The sequence below is a fragment of the Heteronotia binoei genome, chromosome 3 (genome assembly GCF_032191835.1).
Source record: "Heteronotia binoei isolate CCM8104 ecotype False Entrance Well chromosome 3, APGP_CSIRO_Hbin_v1, whole genome shotgun sequence".
In the NCBI taxonomy this organism is placed as follows: domain Eukaryota; kingdom Metazoa; phylum Chordata; class Lepidosauria; order Squamata; family Gekkonidae; genus Heteronotia; species Heteronotia binoei.
In genome coordinates this window covers 75,765,498-75,787,748 of record NC_083225.1, presented here as the reverse complement: position 1 = coordinate 75,787,748, position 22,251 = coordinate 75,765,498, and the positions used below count along the sequence as shown (strand labels likewise).

General features: G+C 46.3%; 1 protein-coding gene and 1 non-coding gene across 2 annotated transcripts in view; both read right to left on the bottom strand.

Moving 5' to 3' along the window:
• POLA1 (DNA polymerase alpha 1, catalytic subunit) overlaps positions 1 to 22,251 on the bottom strand; it is a 492,305-nt gene that overhangs the window by 428,048 nt on the left and 42,006 nt on the right. Inside the window, exons 23-26 of the mRNA XM_060234091.1 lie at positions 20,856 to 20,955; positions 19,676 to 19,800; positions 17,284 to 17,433; positions 13,785 to 13,907 (exon numbers count right to left, since the gene is read on the bottom strand). Of these exons, the coding sequence (XP_060090074.1) occupies positions 13,785 to 13,907; positions 17,284 to 17,433; positions 19,676 to 19,800; positions 20,856 to 20,955 (498 nt within the window). The remainder of the gene's footprint in view (positions 1 to 13,784; positions 13,908 to 17,283; positions 17,434 to 19,675; positions 19,801 to 20,855; positions 20,956 to 22,251) is intronic.
• Positions 20,076 to 20,209, bottom strand: LOC132569213 (small Cajal body-specific RNA 24). The gene has a single exon (XR_009555254.1). It is a non-coding gene; the product is annotated as a small Cajal body-specific RNA 24 (non-coding RNA).

Genomic DNA, 22,251 nt, shown 5'->3' with positions numbered 1-22,251 from the left:
TCTTTTGTTATAAAAGTTGAAAATACTTTAAAACGGATTAGTTCACCATATACCTACATCAAGGACACAAGCCTATGTATGCTGCCCTTTTTAAGATCTAAATACAACAATCTGGAAATGTTCCAGTTTTAAGCAGATCTTGTGACATGGATAGCAAAAGAAAGCCCCTTGCTGTCATCTACAATTCCCAATTAAATGATATTCTCAAAAAAAAAAAACCCTTTCTCTACTGGGCCTGCCTTCTAATAGGGCACAGTCTAGCTTGGTCAGTTCATTTCTTTACTATACTAGCTGATATTATAGATGCTAAAAACACTCCATACTCTTAATGTAGCAGAGACTTTTTAAAAAATGAATATTTAATTATAAGCCCTGCTAGCACTTCGTATAGCACAGAAATTAGTTTACTACCTCATCTGCTACTTGTGAGAACTGAGCCAAAGTCACTAAGCTTTTAAAAAATAACTTGAAGCAAGAGTAAAATGCTTTGTGTTGAGGTAACCTCGTGCATTAACTTAAACAGTCTTTTGCATCCATTTAAACAAAAACGCAAGTTCTCAGTTAATTTTTCTAACCCCATCACAATGCAAGAGTTTGTAGTCCTTGGGAGACCAAATTAGATGCAACATGGACCAACATTTAACACTAGTAGCTTAATTGTTTAATAAAGATAAGATCTGTATCGCCATCTAGTGAAAAACCTATACAATTACCACACCACTATTTTGAAATTAGATGTTCAGTGAATATATTCAGCCTGAGATCCACCATGAGCTAAACTGTATCTATTCTGTTATTAATTTGTGTTCATACATCATAAATTTGTTACAAGATACAGATAAAACAGATACCCTTTCAATGGAAGAACAGAACCCTACTTCTCTGCTGTTAATGCATCATCTGAGTCATACTTACTCTACAAAATTGTTTAGCATAGTTCACCTATTAACACCACCAAGGTCAGAATCTTAATATGACAGGTTTGGATACTGGCTGTGAAGTCCTCAGAATTCTTTGCTGACAAAAATAGTCCCAATATGACTTGGAAAGCCAGTACAGAAATAAATCAAGTAGTAGAGGTTTCTGATCCTTTTAAAAATATGTTTCAGTGCCCCAGTCAATGTTCCGGATGTTGTGGAAGTCATCACATACAGCTTAGGTGCCTACCCAGCTTGGCTGCTGAACTGGTAAAGAAAAGAAACTCCTTATAAAGAGTAATACTTGGATGGGCTGAGGTTTTCTCCCCAGATCACTGAAAAAGGCAGAAGTGCATACATTGGTGCTTTGGCGGGGCGGGGGGTGGTTAGAGAGTGAGAGGGCTTCTAGTGTCCTGGCCCCACTGGCAGACTTCCTGATGGCCACTGTGTGGCAAAGTGTTGAACTGGATGGGCCATTGGCCTGATCCAATATGACTTTAAATATGTTCTTATTAAAGAAAATCCTTCCAGCCAACAATAAGGCCAGTGTCCAATCTGCCCTTCATGGGGAAAGTAATTGATGAAAGAGCAAATCTTGCACACACCATGTGGGCAAGGCTACAACTTTTGCCAGCAATCATTACCATCGTTGTAACAGCAGCATAAGTCTGAGGGTTGGGGGAAAGGCAGAAGGAGAGTGATGAATGAGTCTTGTATTCAGGGAACATCAGCCATTAAGCTACCACCTCCTGTGCCAGCCTGCTAATCACCTACCTCGATTTCCTGCCTCACTTCAGGTCTTTGCTTAGACTATCCTTTTCCTCTTATTTTTTCTTTAGGATAAGAAAAAGGAAGGGGCAAAAAAAAGTAACCCCCATCACCACCCTGAAAGCAAAGAAGATGGTGGATCATGAACAGCTGATACAGAAAGTCTGGCTGCCCAAGCAAGCTGAGAGATAGAATAACATTGTGGTTGCTGTGAATAATGTGAAAGAACTGAATGAGCCACCATCCAAAGAAAAGATGAACCAGCTGTCAGTGCCTAAAAGAATGTAGTTGTGGTGCAGAGCTCTTCTTGATGACCAGTTAGCAGCATTGAGCTGAAGACTTTTTGCTAATGGCAATTAAAGATTGAGATGGTCCATGCTTTTTGTTAGAAGACTGAGAAGAAACTGGAAGCTTGCGTGCCAGGATGCGATGAACTTCCTAGACAACTAGAATTGCAGCAAGATCCAGGATGAAGGCAAAGCCTTCTACCTGAAGATGAAATGGGACTATTACCACTACCTGGTTGAAGTAGTAGGGAGAATGCGGAAACGGTTCTAGGATTCTTCAAGAAGGCACACAGCAAAGCTAATCAGATTAGCAAAGGAATCCATGTAGACAACTAGGAATGGGCATGAATCAGCTCATGAACTGAAGTGGTTCATGAATTAATGTGTTTCCAGACAGACTGACTCTGCTCAAAAGACAGGTTGCTTACCTGTAACTGTAGATCTTCAAGTGGTCATCAGTGCATTCACACAAATGGGATTGAGCGCCATCGCCGATCCCCAAATCAGTACCTAAAAAGCCCGGGATTTTTTCACGCTCGGCACCAACGAGCAGGCGCAGGCGTTCGAATGCGCATGCTCGCCGGCGCCAGTGCAAGGATCCCGCCAGTTTCTTCCTGACTGGAAGCCCCTACTGGAGGGAGACCATCAGCAGTGGGGAAGGAGGGCGGGTAGTGTGAATGCACAGATGACCACTTGAAGATCTACAGTTACAGATAAGCAACCTGTCTATCTTCTTCATGGTCTCTGTGCTTCACACTCATGGGAGATTAACAAGCAAGAAATACCTGGAGGCGGGAAGACGGTCAACCTGAAGAAACAGCTTGCAGCACTGCAGCTCCCAAACGAGTCCTCTGCTGAGCATGCATGTCCAGCGCGTGGTGCTTCATAAAGGCATGCGGAGAGGACCAGGTGGCAGCCTTGCAAACATCCGTCAGGGAAACGCCTTTCAAAAATGCCACCGACGTCGCCATCGCTCTTGTAGAATGTCCGCGGATAGGCCCAGGTAATGGCTTCTTTGTCAACAAATAACACAGTTTAATAGTCTCAGTGCGCCATTTCGAAAGCCGCTGAGACGAGATCCTGGAACCTAACTTAGGAGCAGCATACCTCCGCCACTTCCTATCATAGGAACCTAACTTAGGAGCAGCATAAGAAACAAAAACCTGCTGGTCCTTACGAAAACTCTTGGAGCAACTTAAAACAATAAAGCACGCTTCACGTCTAGAGCATGCAACCTACGTTCCTCATCCAAGGAAGGTGTACAATGAAAGAAAAACAAGGCCAGCATCCACCAGAGATAACAAAAACTCAAAAATTACCGACAATCCCACCTTTTGGGGAGAAACTGAGGGATCAACTAAGAACTGCAAAAACCTTCGCCACTTCCTATCATAGGAAGCGCGGGTAGAAAGTTTCCTGCTGTTCAAGAAAACATTTTGGACTCTGCTAGAGAACCCACAGGGTCGATGAACCACGCTGTCAGCTTCAGGTGGGGCACGTTGTGATGGAGTACATGACCGTCCTGAGCTGACAGAAGTTCCGGTTCTGCTGGAAACTGGTAAAAGGCCCCCCCTCACCAGTTGGAGCAGGATTGGGAACCAGTTCTGGCAAGGCCACCAGGGAGTCACCAGGATACAGCATTGTCTCTCTCTTGTGATCTTATTGACCACCCTCATCAGTAGTGGCAGAGGTGGGAACAGATAAAGGAACCGACCTTCCCACAGGAACAGCAGACCGTCCCCCAATGACTCTGCATCTGAGCTCCCTCTGGAGCAAAACAGAGGACACTTCCCGTTTTCAGCTGCGACAAAGACATCCACCTGAGGATACCCCCAGAGCTGAAACACGGGTTGAAGGAAGCGCCACTGTAACTCCCACTCGTGCGGGGAAGCCACACCCCTGCTGAGGGAGTCTGCTTGCAAGTTGAGGACCCCTGGGAGATGCGCTGCCTTAACAAAGATGTCGTGGTCCAGGCACTCCGACCACAGATCCAGCGCCAGTGCACAAAGCCGGCGAGAGACTGTCCCAACCTGTCTGTTGATGTAACACAGGGCAGTGGTATTGTCTGTTAGCAGAGCAACAATCTTCCCTGCCACCATGGGGCGGAAAGATCGAAGAGCAAAGTGAACTGCCAGCAGTTCCAAGTAATTTATGTGGCAGTGAGTCAATTTCAAAGGCCAAGGACCCCCCCATACACACAGATCGTCCCCCCCAACCCCATAAAGCACATCTGTTGTGATAGTCACAGTTGGTGCAGGAAGATGGAAGGGAGCTCCCTGACAAATGTTGTCCTTTGACTTCCACCATAGCAGTGTTTGAAGTGTCACGGGTGGAATTACAAACCTCTTTGGAGGTGAGTCCCTTAATGGGAGAAACTGATGAAGAAACCAAATCTGTAGGCCTCTCATCCTCAGCTTCACAAAGAGCAGCACGCTTGTAGTCACCGCCATGAGCCCCAACATCCGCTGCAGCTGCTGCGCCGTGCCCCACTTTCAACTCTGCAGAAGTTCAACAAGGTTGATAATGTCCATCGCTCTCTGCTGAGGCAGAAACATGCGATGAAGGTTCGAATCTAGCAAAGCCCCTATGAACTGAACTGTCCTTGATGGAGTAAAGTGTGATTTCTCCAAATTGACCTGCAGACCCAAGGTGTAAAGAAGACGAAGAGTGACGGCAGTGTGGGATGACAAACTCTCTTTCGACTCCGCCACAAGGAGCCAGTCGTCGATGTAGAAAAGACGACTATCCCTTGAAGCCGGAGGTGGGCAGCCACAACGCTCATCAGCTTCGTGAACACCCGAGGTGCAGTGGACAGTCTGAACAGAAGAGCCTTGAACTGGAAGTGCTGAGAACCTACTGCAAACCAAAGGAAACGTCTGAACGCAGGATGGATGCTGACGTGAAAGTATGTATCCTTGAGGTCCAGCATTACCATCCAATCCCCTTGGTTGATGAGGGGCAGAATTGTTTGCAGAGTGGACATTTTGAACTTCTGGTACAAAACAAATTTGTTCAGATTCCGAAGATCCATGATTGGTCTTAGACCCCCGTCCCGCTTGGGAACGAGGAAGTAACGAGAGTAGAAGCCTCCCGTCCTGGCCTCCGTCGGGATCCTCTCTATGGCTTGTTTCTGTAAGAGGTTGCTCACCTCCGCCAGCAGAGGTGGGGAAGGGGGAGTGGTAATTACCACGGATTGATTTGGAATCTGAGCAAAATTTATTTTGTAGCCTTCCGTTACGATGGAAAGCACCCGCCTGTCCATAGTGATGGATTCCCAGGCCGACAGGAATGGGCGGAGGCGGATAAATGAAGTGGAAGAGGGGACGGTGACGTGTACTGCCAGAAAGTCAAAGGCCCTGCTTTTGAGGGCGAGTGGCCTTGGACTTGCCGATGGTCTTTGCTGAAGCATAACAGTTTCTGTTGTTCCCCCTGTATGGGGACCTACTCTCAGGTTGAGCAGAGCAAGGTCTCCACTGCTGTTCCGGGGAGAACTTTTGGTACGGCTTCTTTGCCCAAGGCTTGTGCCACTGTCTCTGTCTTGCAGCTCTGGAAGATGCCGGTACGCCCAGGTTCCTGGAAGTTTTTATACTTTCATCCATTTCCTGGAGCGCATTGTCGGTGGTAGAGCTGAACAGGCCTTTGCCCTCGAAGGGCAGATTTCAACGAAGGCCCTGGTATCCTGCTGGAGAGCCGTGGATCTGAGCCAGGAGTGGCGGCAGAGGCAGATGGCAGAAGTGATGGTCCTTGCTGAGACATCGACCATGTGCTTTGCTGCAGCCAGTTGTTGTTTGGCTACAGCAAAGCCTTCTTTCTTTAACTTCTTTGCAGCCAACCTCTTCTCCTCACTCAGAGAAGACAGGAGGGGGGTTATTTGTTCCCACACTGAGTATTGGTATCTAGCCATGCACGCAGCATAGTTAGATACCTTTACTCCCAGCGCCCTAGCAGAGTAGAACTTCCTCACAACGTTATCCAGCTTCTTTCCCTCCTTGTCTGGTGGAGTGGAGTGCGTCTTGCGGGTCTTCAATGAGGAGGAAACAACCACCAAATTTGGCTTTGGGTGTGTAAAGGGGAACTCGGCCCCGACTCTTGGACACGGTACATATGGTCCAACCTTCTCGATGACATGGTTGCAGAAGCAGGCTTCGCCCAGGGCTCCTTCACCACCTATAGGATGACCTTCATCACCGGCAGGGCAACCGCTGTAGACGTATCCCGCTGCATGTCAAACACCTTATCGTCTACAATGGGTTGCGGCTGTGTCACTGGAAGCGAGAGGGAGAGTGCCATCCTCTTCACCAGGTCCCCGTACGACTTCAGATCCTCCGATGGTGAGATGGGAAGATCCTCAGCTGTATGAGACACTGGTAAAGGTTCCAAAGCCTGGTCCGGAACGTCGGTACCGACCTCGGAGTCTGATGATGAAGACTCTCTGCTTGAGAATGTTCTGAGAGCACCAGAGTTGACTCTCTGGCGGGCGACCGGATCGACACCGACAACCGAGGTTTGACTTCCTCCACCACCACACCGCGTCTGTCAGGCAAGACAGTGATCGATGCCAAAGAACGCTGTCTAGAGTGTTGAGACAGCCTGGACATATGGGATGCCTCTGACTGCTGGTCACAGTCTGCGAACTCGCGAGGAGGGTACCATTGGTACGGTGGGTAGGGATAAGCATAAGGAGGCCATTGGAGCTGCTCCCATGGTGGAATCGGTGGGAAGCAATGAGCTACTGTAGTCAGTTCCAGCTCTCTCCGGCCTCTCACCTGATCCATCGGTGCCAAAGGCTCCATCAGCGCCGACACCTCCACCTCCGAGACCGAGTCGCTTTCACTGCGACGCCTGGACCCTGAAGAGTGGGAGCGCTGAGTCAGGTCAATCTCTTGCTCCGATGCCGATAGGTGCAGCTGCGAAGCACTGCCTCTCGACACCGAAGGGCTACGACGCAGGGACTCCAAGATCTTCCTCAGTGGAGCTATCGATGTCGAAGCGCCATGCGAAGGCTAAGGGGTGCGAGATGGTCTCTTCTTCCGCTTCTCCTTCGATTTTCCCTTTTTCGGCGCGGATGATCGGGTCCCCAAGTCATCCTGACGACTCTTAGCCGGGGTGTCCACTGACCCTTCAGAAAGCCGTTTCGTGGAACGCTCGACCGGCATCTTGGTCCTGATTGGCCAAGTCTCAGCCGATGTGACCGTCGGGGCCGCAGCCTCACCCATCGGTATCGACTGGCCCAATGCCATCTTTTGAGGACAAAGTGCCGACTCGACCAAAGCTGCCAAAAGCCTTGCTGCTCGATTCTTACGAGTTTGCTTGGAGAAACTCAGTGTGCGCAAGAATCGACACAATGTCCCTCGCCCAGACAGAGAAGACAGAGGGAATGGTCATCGGGGCGGGGGCAATCTTCTTCCCACAGGAGCGGCACCTCTTAAAAAAACCCCAACGTCTTTCCATAGACGTCCAGGAAAAAACCCCACCCAGAATAGTCTCTGAGGGGGAAAACACGGGGGGGGAACCGAGCCCCGAAGGGCAAGTCTAACAAACTTTTTTTTTTAAATAGCACTAACTGTCTAACAACTAACTAACGACACTAAGAAAAATAACAAACGGGCTATATATAATAGGAAAAAAGCAATCTAAGATTACTTTACCGACCGGGGACACAAAAGGAGATCCTCTCAGCACAGCAGTCAGAAAGGAACTGGCGGGATCCTCGCTCTGGCACCGGCGAGCATGCGCATTGGGACGCCTGCACATGCCGTTGGTGCTGAGCCCGAAAAAATCCCGGGCTTTTTTGGTACCGATTCGGGGATCAGTGCAGGCACTCTATCCCATGAGTGTGAAGCACAGACACCACGAAGATCTAAATATTTACCAAATTTCAAAACAACAGGAAAGGGGAGGGACACACAGAGGACCATCTGGAGGAAGTTCCCTGTAAATATGTCTCTAGCTTCCACATTCCTGAACCTGTATCTATCAAAATGACCGCCTGTCATTTTCCAAGAAAGCAATTTCCTGGGGCACCTTCTTTGGGGAGTTGTAACCCGACCCTGTAAATCCAATCCTCACCAAATCTGAAAGGCAGATAGAGGAGATTCAACAAGAGATCCTCGGTGAGGTTGTGTCTCTTGCACACCAGGGAACTGTTCTACCACATCACAAACTGGACTGATTAATTTGGTGGATTGTGATAACAACTCACCCTACCCAGCTTGGTGCTCAACTACTCAGTTTTCTTCAGTGTGGTCCAGAACACCCCTGAGTAAGTGAGCTACCTGGGCAAGATGACATTTGATTATACCATTGGCAAACTGGACATTCTCAATGAGGACTCCTAAAAAGATTCAGCGCTCATCATGCAGCTCCTCCACAACGATCAAATGCTCTGAACAAGTAACTAGTAAGACAATAGCAGTGAAGGCAACAACCAGACTCCTCTGATGGAACTGACAGTCACATCCCATTGCTAATATAGTAGTTTTTTTTTTTTTCCCCACAAGTGGGGGGAGGGGGGAAAGGAGGGGTGACCATCTGGGGAAGCTTCCCCATAACCCATTTTTGATCACTTCACTGACTTCTAAAAAAATATATCAGTAGAGAAGTCAGACTAGCTGGGGTAGGTATTAGGGGTGTGCATTCGGTTCGGCCAAACCGAATCAACCGCTGAATCATCCCTGATTCGGCTGTATACAGAATCGCATACAGCCGAATCCAATTGGGGCCCATTATGCAGGAGCCGAGTATGGCTCCCCGTATACTTCCGTATGGATATTCGTGAGTATACGGAATTCAATGCAAAAGGCGGGAAAGGGGCTTCTGCAGCCTCAGGGGAGCTGCTTGCCTACTCTCCCGCCTTTGGTAACCTTTTCCCGCCTCTCCCATAGCCTCCCTGGGATCAGGGAGGGGGAAGAGGAGCCCCAGCAGCCAATCCAAAGCATGCATTTGCAAAATGCATTGCAAATGCATGCTTTGCAGGGCTGTTGTGTAGCTAATTCCTCAGCCATCAGCAACATTGTTGTTCTTTTATTCTTTTGCTTACTTGGGTATCCAAGTAAGCACTGTTGTCTGGACAATCACAGAGCAGTGCTATTTTTTGAAACTGCTCTCTGTAGGGCCAGAGAACCTTTTTAAGGAGTCTGCCTGGCTGGACTCCTCCATTGCTGCTGTGTTGGTGTGAGAGAGAGATTGTGCTGTGCTGGCCTTTGGCCTCAGCTGCTGCTGCTCTCTCTCAGCCTTACCAGACTTGCCTGGAGTAGAGAAGACATCTAAGGTAAGACAGTCTTGGGGTTGTAGTTTTTATTTTAGTAGGTAAAAGGACTTTTTAAGACTTTTTAAGAAGAGCAGCCTTCCTTGGAGATGATCTTTGGGGACAGTTTTCTGTCCAAAACAATCACCCCAAGGAGGGTGCAGAGTGTCCTGCAGGAGCTGGAGTAGCTCGTTGAGGAGGACCAGCCCCCTTCTTCGGTTTCTTCAGGCACCAGCAGTCCTTCAGGGGATGAGCAGGAGTGGAGGCCGCATGGGGTGGAGGGGGAAGAGATGGAGACACACGAGGTGCCTCCTTCTCCACCCATTTCCCCCCAGCGGGCAGCCCCTCCTGCCACCCCGAGACACGATGTGTCTGCCCTGAACACCTCAAAGGAGGTGGCTCCAGACACCCAAGCTGCCAGTCAGTTTGGGCATCCATTCACCTCCGAAGTCTGGAAGCATTTCCAACTTATGGAGGATCCACACTTTGCGCAGTGCCAGCTGTGCAGGGCCCGGATCAGTCGTGGGCGGGACCCTGCCCACCTGACTCCGGGGGGGATGCGGAATCACCTGCGGAAGCACCACCCGGCTGGTGCTGTGGTACCCAAGCGGCCAACACCACCCAGCCAGGAGGTCTGTCCCATCGCAACTTCCTCCGCTCTCCAGGAGTGTTCCGTGGGAGTACAGGGACTCCAGGCATCTCTGCCTGAGATGTTTGGTGGGGGACGCACCTGTGTGCCAAGAGGGGGAATCAGGTAGGGCAGGAGGGTGATCACCTGGAACCCTACCAGGTCGATCGCCCATGGGATTCCATTTTCAGTGATCGAGAATCCTGGGGTGCTAGGGTTGCTCGAGAACCTGGCGCTCTGGTACAAAGTTCCTGCAAGAACCACCATTAGCAGGACCATTGTGCCAGCTGTTTTCAGGGCGACCAGTTCAGTGGTGAAGGAGCATTTGTCCCGTGCTGCCAGGGGGACTGTTCATTTCACCTCATATCTGGAGCTCCCAACATGCGTTCAAGGGGTATCTCTCCCTGACTGCGCATTGGTGGCAACCCAGAGAGCTGGGAGCAGTGCAGTGTGGGGGCAGCAGTAGTGGCAAGTAGGGTCAGAGCTGCCAAGCTGGCTATCGCTGGGCCTTGCTGCACGCCGAAGCAATCGACGCGCTGCACATGGCAGACACTCTCAGAGCTATCCTCTCATGGCAGTTAGAGGGCTGGGTAGGCAGTGGGGACATCGCCATGGGCTTCGTGGTGACTGATGGTGGCTCCAACATCAAGGCGGCTGTCCAGCGTCAGGGCCTAAAACGCCTTCCTTGTGTGGCCCACCTTCTCCACCTCGTGGTTAAGGACGCATTGGGCCAGATGAAAAGCCAGGATCGTCAGTATCTAGCCACGGCCCATGAGTATCGACTTCTGCTCCAGAAGTGTCGGCACATCACGGGTCACTTCTCACGCAGCAATACGGACTCGTATTGGCTGCGTGAGAAACAGACACTGACAGGCATGCCAGGGCACCGCCTGATCGGTGACATCAGCACACGCTGGAACTCCACCTGTGCCATGCTGAAGTGCATGGTGGAGCAGAGAGCAGCCCTGGATGCCTTTGTCTCTGAGACGAGGGTCTTTTGAGATGAGAACCATCTCACACAAGAGGAATGGGTGGTCATTTCTCAGACTGTGGAGGTTCTTGGGCCCTTCAAGACCCACACAGAAATGCTCTTGTCTGACACAGTGAGCATCAAACTGGTCATCCCCATGGTCCAGATGGACCGTGAGGACCTGGCCTCGTTTCTAGTGCCAGCTCAAGGCCGTGCAGATGTTCTTCCAGCAGTGCGCGCCCTGGTTGTTAGGCTGCAGGAAGGGCTTGAGGCCCGCTTTCAGACTTTCACCCAGGATAAGGTCTACATGATGGCGACCATGTTAGACCTGCGCCTTAAGGGCACAGTCGCCGAGTGGGCCAACGAGCTCGATCGCTGGCAAGATGAGCTCTCCCAGAAAGTCAAGCATGTCAGAGTCAGGGCAGGCCCATTGCCGGTAGCTGAGGAGGAGATGGGTGGAAGCACCTCATCTGCCACTTCCACTGCTGTTGTTCATCCCCAACCTCCCCAGCTAGGCAGTGTTTCCCACCAGACTCACGCCACGAAGAGTCCTGAGATGTCACTCATTGGAGGGGGTCGTTGGCCCCTCTAGGAGCGGTAGGGCACCGAGAGCGAAGACGGGTGCTGCGATGGTGAGGGACTATCTTTTGGAGCCCCTCAAGTTGCAGGAAACGTCTCCTTTGGACTACTGGGTCACGAAGGAAGTCTGGCCGGCCCTCTCCTCCGTGGCCAAGGCGTTCCCCTCTTATGCCCACCGACGAGCGTGCAGAGCGAGCACGTCTTTTCGCATATGGGCAACATTGTCTGCCCACATCGCAATCGCCTGCAACCCTGGAGAGTTGAGCAGTTGGTCTTCCTGAAGGTCAACTTGCCTCTGTTCGGCTCCTCGAACATAGGCTTTGAGAGTGAATGAAGTGAGCACCTACTTGTGCCTGCATCCTCTCTTGGCCCGCGCTTGGAAGGTGGTTGTAAAACGCTCCTCCACTAAAAATAGACTAGTGTCCAAAGACAGCCCAAAAACACTCACAAATTGATTGGCAGTGCATCCCCCTCATCCATCCCCAAACCAAAAGTGAATGCTGGTTTAAAATCTGCAAAGCAATCCAAATTTCCCCAGTCCCCCATCCACACATGCCTAATAATACTGAAAGGGCCACTGAAGCCCCCAACTGTAACCGACAGCACCCATAGGCCCAGCCAGGATAACCCAGGTTTTTTTTCAGGGGCAGGAGGAGGAAAGAGGGAAGTGCCAGTGATGATGACAGGCAGCCAGCAGCCATACCAATGCTGAGGTCCCTCTAATGGGACAGTGATAGCTGATGTGCTGCTGCTGAGCTGAGAGAGAAGGAATGGTTGCCTTCCTTTCACACAATGAGGCCTTCCCAGTGATCTTCCTCATTTGGGGTGCAACTCTGGCTCGCCTCCTCGTGGTGCACCCTGGGTAACGCAAAAGAGCCTAGACCAGCCAACCATCCATCACTCAAGGTAAATCTAAATGCTTCTTGCTTTGTGTCAGATACAGAATGATATGGAGCTAGGTGCGGTCCACAGCTTCTCTTGTGTTGTTTGGGGCAGGGCTGGAGAGCTGGCATCTGTAGATGGTGTGTTCTGTAGCAGGAAAGCTGGCACCTGGGTGAGAGACCCAGAACCAGCATGCTTGTTGTGCTTGGCCAGCTCTCCCCGTGTTGACTGGGGCAGGGCTGGAGAGCTGGCATCTGTAGATTGTGTGATCTGTGGCAGGGAAGCTGGCACCTGGGTGAGAGACCCAGAACCAGCATGCTTGTTGTGCTTGGCCAGCTCTCCCCGTGTTGTTTGGGGCAGGGCTGGAGAGCTGGCATCTGTAGGTTGTGTGTTCTGTGGCAGGGAAGCTGGCACCTGAGTGAGAGACCCAGAACCAGCATGCTTGTTGTGCTTGGCCAGCTCTCCCCGCATTCTTTGGGGCAGGGCTGGAGAGCTGGCATCTGGGTTTGCTGCAGCCTTGAGCAGATTGTGTTTTGTGTGGCAGGGTTCATAGAGTAGATAGATGTATATAGTGCATTTGGGTCCTATAGAGATTCTCTGGTGTGAAGTTAAGTTTGGCTTTGGGTGCCCCAGGAATTGGACCCCCTGGCCCAATCTTTTTGGGACTTGGGAGGTTTGTAGGGGAGAGTCCCCTGCAAATTTGGGGGCTCTCCCTCAAACCTCCTCCCCTCCAGGCGGCTTCAAATATACCCTATTTGCCATTGATTTCAATGGCCCATAGGGTATAATGGGGCCGTATATTTGGAAATAGCCGTGCTTCTACTGTATATGCAGCTATTCCGACTAAGGAATTCAGAAATATACGAGATTCCGTATTTTTCCCCCCATATATTTCCGAATCCGTGTACTACCGAATTTTTTTTTTTTTTTTGCACATCCCTAGTAGGGAGTAGAATGGAATGGCAGCCTCACAATCACATATGGACTGCTCTGCAGACTTAATTCAAGGAGGAGCTGTCTCAGTTATCTTTATTGCTAAAAACACATGACGTTCATAATTATTAACTTCAGTGAAATAGCCTTGTCTTTTTTGGTTTGTCTGAAAAGCAGTTCTGATTCCACTAAGGATTCCTTCTGTCATTTCAGCTGAACTGCCATATACTTCTAAGTACCGCTATGTATCTCCCCTCTTCTACTGCCTGCCCCAAATTCCTGGATGGCTTATCTGTCTATAACACTTTTCAATCCACCTTTACAAACAACTTTGCTTGCCATGGTGGATAATCTCAGCTTGCAAGCTGACAAGGGAATACATCTCTTTTACTTTTATTAGTTCTCTTAGCTGTGTTTGATACGCTTTTACTGTGGGTTTGAACACAGTTAAGCCAACTTTCAGATTAGCAACAAAGTCTAAAACCACTCTGAGATGTATAATACTTACAAGCATTGTCACTCACTGAAAAATTCAAATGTTATCAATATACAGATGGGCACTGTACTGGCTTACCTCTCTGCCTTTGAATGTCACCAAAGCAGCTAGAGGCTTTGCATAGAATCTGCTGTAGGAAAATCCAAGGCAACCATACATGCTGTTTGCTGTTAGCTTCAAAGCCTTCTGCCTGATATCGTACTGAAAAGAAATATAGTCATCTCATTAGCTACCACAAAACTGGCATTACAACAAAAAACAATAAAATGTGTTGCTTTTAATTTTTTAAAACAGAAATGAAAAGCATAATTGGTGTTTTGGCAAGAAATAATATTCCATACAGAGATGGTATCCTGTCTGAAGTTTTAAAAAAAACTTGTGATGGTGGTTACCTTTTATCACCACTTTTTGCAAGTTCTGCTGGCCATTTGTGCCTTAATTTCACATTACACAAGAACAGGGTGTCATTCTGACAACTAGAGGCCTGTCAGAATACTAAACCATAGCGGCAGAATTATTTACTATACTTTCTGACTACTGAGCTAAGACAAAAACTAAATTTGCAGAACAATGAGGATTTAGATCCAGTTTCTTGCCACAGATACTGCTTTTATTCTAGTTCATTTGAGAAATAGATACACTCCAAATAAGTAAAAGTTGTCTATATGCCAACTTTGTCAATCTCAGGGCTGCTTTTGACTCTACAGACAAAACACCAAAGACCCAATCTTAATACATAGTTTGTGCTTAGGTGTATGGATATCTTTACGGTATCAATACCAATGGGAATCCGAAGATGATGATCTGTAACATCTTCGGTACCTGCGAGATGGTGACCTGGACCTTGATGGGCTATAATAATAATAGCGTTCCCTATGACGACTTTGAGATTTCTCAGCTCGAACTCGAGTGGAAGGCTCTCTCGGTGTCGAGGGTTCTCTTAGTGGTGGAGATGCAGGCGTCAGTATTTGTTGTTTGGTAGGCATCGGGACCTCCCGGAATGGGTGTGCGCCGAGAATGTTAGGGCGCTGACTTCTGCTGGAATCTGGAGATTCGGTGTCAAGGATCTTGTCTGGTAAAGATCCATGAACTGAAGGAGACCGAGAATGAATGTGTACGACCTTAAGAGGCACGGTATCGATGGGCACCGAGGCTTCCAATGGAGTCGGTGCTGTCTGTACCGGGGTCGCAGTGTCGATAGTCAGGTGCGATTCAGAAATCATTGTTGGATACTTCGAATCCGAAGGTCTATGGTTCTTAGACTTAGTTTTTGGTGATGTCGAAATCGAAGGGTCTTTAGAAGTCGACTCTATGCGATGTCTCTTCCTAGAATTGGAATGTTTCTTCTTGGAATGTTTCCCGGACTTAAGCTTACTGGGAACCGAGGCCATGGAAGCTGCCGGTCGAGCCACTCCCTTTTGAGTAGATAGGGAAGATGGCGAGGTTTGGGATCCTGAAGTATGGGGCATTGTTGGGCGCAGTGAAGACTCTAGCAAGTGGCTTCTGAGTCTATCCGTGCATTTTTTTCTTGCTTGCTTCCCAAACTGGCTACAATGCAAGCAAGTATCGGTATGATGAGCCTCACCCAGACAGAAAAGGCATAAAGAATGTCCGTCGGTAGATGGTATTTTTGAGGCGCACCAAACACACTTTTTAAAAGTGATTTTGTCTTTTCCTTCCATCCGCCCGGAGGAGGGGAAGGGAAGGAGAAGGAGAAAAAGCCGAAAGAGGAGAGGGATAGTAATATATATATATTACGATACCAGTGAGTTGAAGAAGACGACGACGAACGGTGAGGAAAACAGTGAGGAAGAATGCAGGAAAAGGATGAAGATCGCGATGAATAGAGGAGACTCAGCGAGGTAGGTGTATCCCGGGCGGCGGTAAAGAAGAAACTGGGTGGGTGAGGTGCCTCCCTCTCGTCTGGGCATGCGCAGTGGATGCCTCCTCCCCGGGACGAGAGGAAGTGCGCGCCAAAATAAACGCTCAAAGATTGCTTTGAATTCTCCGAGGTTGGGTTCAATCCAGGCCGATAACTCCCCATGTGTGTGACTGCACAGACCATGAAGAAGATTAGTTGTCTCATTCTGCACATTGTTAGTAAATGATTATGTAAAGAATAATGTATATAATAAAGCAACGCAGCCACTGACAGTCAGAAGAGCAGCACAGACTGGACAGACTGATGCGAGAACATCAACCCTGAGTCGTGTGACATTCCTACAGATACTAGTTGGCAGAAGAGTCCTCCAAAAGGTAGTTCTTCAGTATATCCTCTCCTTTGCGCTGTGCCCACCCAGAATAGTAGAGCTTTCTATATCCCATACAAGGATACTTTCCTCCACTGACAGAGAACAAAGTCTAAGATTTACTGTGAAGGTTTTTTCTTGTCAGTAGGTTGTAAAGTATCCATTCCTGCCCTAGCTGGAGAAGGAATTGGGGAAAAACTACCTTGGTTGATGGGGAGACTGTCTAGAGTTTATTTATCCTGTTCTTCAAACTTACACTATCTCCAGTTACATTCTTCAGGGACAAGTCACTTGTCATCAATGATTGCCACACTCAAGGTGGATTCATCTTCCTCAGAAGCTTGGTAAGACATGAACTAGGGGGAATGGAGCACCTCCTCAGGATAGTGAATGCCTCTGCGAAAATCTGCATATTCCCTGCCCGCAGATCAATGAGAAAGCACAACCCATTCAAGAATAACTTCCAGTGTGTTGATGAGACTGATGTCTTCTCACAGCATTATTTGTCTGTTTGGTTCTCAGCATGACAAAACTTAACTATGAAAATTAATATATTGACCTTAGCACCTTCCCAATACAGAGAGCTTCTATTCTATGAAGATTTCATTAATGTTGAAAAATAAATCTCAATAAGTGCCCTCACTTGTTCTAGACAGATGTTTTAGGAGTATTCTTCATTCATTAAGGCATTACTTCTATGGTGAGGACAGTGCGGGGGGCATTTCTTATTACATAATGTTCTGTTTTTAAGGAATAAAAAGCTGCATTTGTTTGACTCTGCTCCTTTCTTGTTTTGACTTTTTGGTCAAGCCACAATTAAACCGAGTTTTACTTCTAAGCAAGAGGTCAACAGAGAAAGTGGACCCGTTTGCCCTAGGGGCAGAAAGACTGGGACAAAATAATCCAGATCCCCATTCAACAGACCATTTTAAAGAAAATTGAATGTTTTGTTACTGCTGTTTTGTACATACATTTATCTTATTACCCATAGTCAAGACAATGAGTTGACTAAAAAATTATAACTGTAATCTCTCACCTCTCCTTCCAATAAAACAAACACCCCCAATTTGCACTCAAACTAAGGCATGGTATACAGGGTGGTACAGTGGCTAGTGTTGGTCTATGATCAAGGAGACCTGGGTTCAAATCTCCAGTTGCAATGAAACATACTAGGTGACCTGGACCTATCAATCACTCAACCTACCTCCTAGGGATATTACAAGAATAAAACTGGCAAAAAAAAACCCCACGTGTGCAACCCTGAACTACATGGAGGAAAGGCGGGATAGAAGCCCATTAAATAAATAAATGTTTGTTCTTATATATACCTGTAAGTAGAGGTCAGAATTTAAGTCTGCTTGCTTCATCAACTGCTTCACCTGACGCCTTCGCTCAACTAGTTTCCTGATCTCTTTAGGCAAAATTCCCATTTCTAGGGATGGATCTGGTAATTCTGGAATTTCTTCTTCTTCTCCATCCTGTAAAATTATTGTTTGAAATTCATCACTGATAACTTTTAAAGCAAAAAGAACTTTCCATCAATTTACTCAATTTGAATATTCTACAGCTACAGTATTCAGTACATGGCACAAGCACATTATTTTGTAAAAAACTAAGTAGTACATTTATGGACTTTGCTATAGTTCTTTTGTTTTAAGACTCATGTAACAGGAAGGGCTGGCAGCAGTGGTGAAACACCTTGACATTTGGGTAGGCATTTATTAAAGTCATGGGAATTAAGAAATACAGCCCCCTATGCAGAAATGCTACCTTCTCTCACTTGTTTGAGGATGCCTTAACAGATAAAGCATCCACTTTGGCCATCAACACTTGCCCATCAGCCTCTACTGTAACCACCCTCTGCCATCCGTCCTCATAAGGATAAATTTCAGGAAGCGGGATGCAGCATGGAGGTCTGGCATGAGCTTTTGAGGATTGCAGTATCTCAGCATTATCCAGAAGGAAACTTTCAAAAACATCCTGAGATTTTTATCAAAGAAAGCTTGGAGCATTTGAGCTAACTAAAAACCTCCTTGCCCATCATTACCACTAAGCTTTAAGACCCAAAAAACAAAATGCTTTTGAGTGTCAGCTCCCAAAGCAGTCATGCAGCTAACTACAGAAAAAGCACTCAAAGGAACTTATTTAAGATCCCCAATAGGAAATCTATTACCTAGGCACCAATTTGGGAATTTATGAAAAAAAAGGATTAACAGGGTGCATCTACAAAAGGTTGTTTAAAGTCACAGAGGGAAAGGAAATAAAAATCCAACAAATTCAATCAGTATTATTAAAATCAAAACTCACAGAAAATTTCTGCATAAAAATCACATTAAGCCAATCCAGCAAAAACTTTCAGTAGATTAATAAAATAGGCATCAATCAATGAACTGATTATATAAAGGAGGCAGAGAACACCACAGAAAACAAAATAATCAACAGAATGTCTGGGTGAAAGAAGCTTAACTGGCACCAGCCAAGCTACAGTGGAGAGAATATTTCATATATCAGCTGACCACAGAAGTCTCTGGTTTCTACCAATCTTAGCCAGAAGGTATGGCACACAGACCAAGGTCAAACTTAACTGACAGGTGGTTTCATACAAGAAAAGATATTTTAATTAATCCGATTCGAGACCAAGCCAGACTGAAATGGGTTTAAAGGGCTGAGAGAGCTTGATCCTTTTTGGATTAAGAATGTGGCAATAGCTGAAATCTGGTGTTTCACACTTTAGGTCAGGGGTGTCAAACATGTGTCCCAATGGTTGAATCAGGCCATCGGAGGGCTTCTATCAGGCCCCCATAAGTGCCAGCAGTTTGTGTCTGACCTGAAAAGTTACTGTGATTGTATCACTTGTTAGTCCCAATATTACATCTGTGCCTGACGAAGCATTCTGGGAAACGGTTCGTTTACCAGTCTATCGTTGCATTTGGAACTCCAATTTTGGGACATTTGGAATATATTGGTCATCCATAAGTAAATTTCATCTTACCACACTGGTTTCCATGTAAGCGCAGGAGCCAAGCCTGTCTTCCTTCTATTGGCTGTGGTTCCCCCTCCCCACCCCCCAGATCCCCTGGGGAAGGAAGGAAAGAGCCAGAGCTTTCTTTGCCCAGTTCCTGGATCGCACAGGAGATATACAAAGAAAGCACCTTTAAGACCAATGAGTGCTAATGTTTTAAAGATGTTTTCAGTTTTTAAAAATATTTAATTGTGTTTGTCTGTCTTTTATAAAGTTTATATCTCCGCTACCTTGCATTACATTTCATGCTGCACGTGGTCTGGCCCGACAAGGTCACATTTATGGCGGTTCCGGCCCTCATAACAAATGAGTTTGACACCCCTGCTCTAGGTGCTAAGACACTTATACAGATTTTTTTTAGAAACTATGAAAATTAAGGGGAGAGATTTGGGGTTTGCTATCTTATTTTGGTTTTAACCGAAAATGTTTTAACTATTATAAGCTGCCTTGAGTCACAAGGAATGGCAATATATAAATGTGTTTTAATAAAATAAACAACAAGAAAAATCTTCACATCTTCATTGTCATCAAAATGATGGAACACTGAAAAAGTACATGAAAAACTCTAGAACATTTTCATTATCACCAAATCATGATATAGGTGAAATTAAATCTAACACATTCCAGTTGCAGTCAGTTCATACACATTAAACTGTTGTAAATCAAATATTAAAATGACTATAAAACTAAAGACATACCTCTGTTCTTTTTTGCATATTAGAAGTCATCCTATGAACTGTCGTGAAACATATGTTAAACTCTTGGATAATTGAAGGGTACAGGCTATTGAAATCAAGAAGCAGAATGAACTTGTCATAAAAGCCTGAAATAAAACAAAAACAGATTTCGGATTATAATGATTTATGCTGCACTGTATACACCTAGACAAGTACATCAATCTATAATGTAGAAGAACCAGAGGTGGAGAGTAAGTTGGATATTTCTGCAAGAAAGGAGAAGCTTGCAGAGCTATCATAAACTATAGTTTACATTTGTTGAGTTTGTTTATTCATATGATCCACTCAGAATTGCAGTCCAGATTAAAATAGTATTTCAAATTATTGTATTTATACCAGTAAATACTACCCAATTATGCAGATTTGTCAGAAGTGGAACGATCCAGCCCTGTGAAACTACCCAGGGTTGACCAGAAAGCTCCTATGTTACTATAGGATACCTTTTTTACAGTTATCACCACAAAAAGGAGACACTGAAAAAATTTTAAGCATCCACTACTAAGAAATAACAGAGAAAATGATTTTTAAATACACGTCATTCTAAAGGCAAACTAGCTTACCCACTATCCCCCAAAGCACAGTGTATAATTCTTTTATAGCTACACATTCATGATGATTTAAGATATACTTAAGGGTCAGCTGCCATTTCAGATTATCAGGGAAGCAGCATCTTTATTCATCAACAAGGAAAATCTTCACAATAGAATAGAAACCATAAAGTTCTCCTTTCATTACTATTATATTCATCTACCTACCTATAATCAGCTAAACACACCAATTTCTCAATTTTATATACTGTGTTCACATTGCATACGACATCTACAAATTTGTATACAATTTCTCATTCCATGTGCTCCACTGAAAGAAGAAAATGTATTTCTGTGCAACAGCTCAAATAGGTCTAAATACTACAAGAATGCATTTTCCTCCTCCACTTTCACTTGAGGATACACTATTCACTCAATTAACATTAATGTCTTTTTCTGTATTTCCAAAATGGAAGCAGCAACAGCATTGCTTCAATGATCTGCCTGTAAAACTCCCATTAGTATGGTATTTGCACTTCACAAAAAATGTTCTGGAATGACTTGCTTTAAAGTAGCTTAGTTTACCTATGGCTTGATCTACTGACAAGTCTTACCAATTTTTGGATCCAAAACTAAGCCTCCAGAATATGCTGCCTTTTTTCGTCCCATCTTTGATTTATTCTGATCACCTTCAAAATCTTCATCTTCATCTAGCTATTTAAAACATGAAACAGGACCAAGTTTTTTTTTAAAGAACCAAGCTGAAATTCTACGATTCAGAGACAGTAACTGTGACATGTTTAAGATTTGCCTCTGAACTGTTTGGATAAGAAAACTTATATAACAGTTAGAGATACAAAGCGAAAATAACCTCAGTAACAAGATATGTGAAAACATGGAGCGAGAAACATTAACAATGCTTGGTACTTAATGCCACTCATAAAAATGTATGACTAATAAGGCCATAATCATGTACACATTTGCTAGGAGTAAGCCTTAGTACAGAAGTACTGTGTATCTTTCTGCTAAAAGAGTATGTATAGGATAGAATGTATCATAAAATAAAGAAATTATGGACAGAACATACAAAAACTGATACATAACCATATAATTCCTTCAAGACTGAACTGGATAGCCCAGGCAGGCCTGATCTCATCAGATCTCAGAAATTAAGCAGGGTCAACTCTGCTAAGTACTTGGATGGGAAACCACTTTGAAAATACCAGAGGCGGGGGCAGACTTTATTCAGCCACTCCTGTGAATATCTTCTAGGCCCCCAAGTAGGGGTCAATAACCAGACATTGCCATGACTTCCAGATGCGCACACACACAAATGCACACACAGAGGCACATATAAAATATAGAAAGAGGGGGGTATAGGCAAATAATGTGGGATTAATTGCTAAAGTATTGTCAGCTAGAATCAAGGGTGTCAAACAAAAAGGGCCAGGAGACAGAACTGGTCCAAGAGCAACTGATGCAACAGAGGGAAGAGGAGGCTGCAGAGGGGGCAAGTGGGCAACACCACTCCTATTGTAGCTTCAGGACAGCAGAACAACCTTGTCTACAGCAGTCAAGCAGAACATTTCACTTCAGTGGCAGCCTCACTGGTAAGTTGGAACCTTCACAACCACATTCATGCCTGTTCAGGGTCCCAAGGTGGGTTTGCACACTTCTCTGCTTGGCCTGCAACTCTGGGGATACTGTCCCTGATGGCCACAGTGATCCGTGTTTGCACATGGGTGGGTGCAGATGATCTTCTGCTGGCGGCCAGCACCATATTTGCTCCACTTCCATGTGGCGGCTGTGTTTGGCTCATGGCGGATGTTGTTCAGAAGTTTCTTCCACACATCAGGAACCTAGTCCTACCACTGTGTATCCAACTCGGCAGCCAGGCCTCCCTCCCCTATAGGCAGCTGCCACCTCGGGAGGGGGGAGGCTGTGCCAGCAGTCTCTGGTTATACTGAAAGCTGGGCAGCCTATGCAAAATGTTTTGCCTTGTGTGTGCAA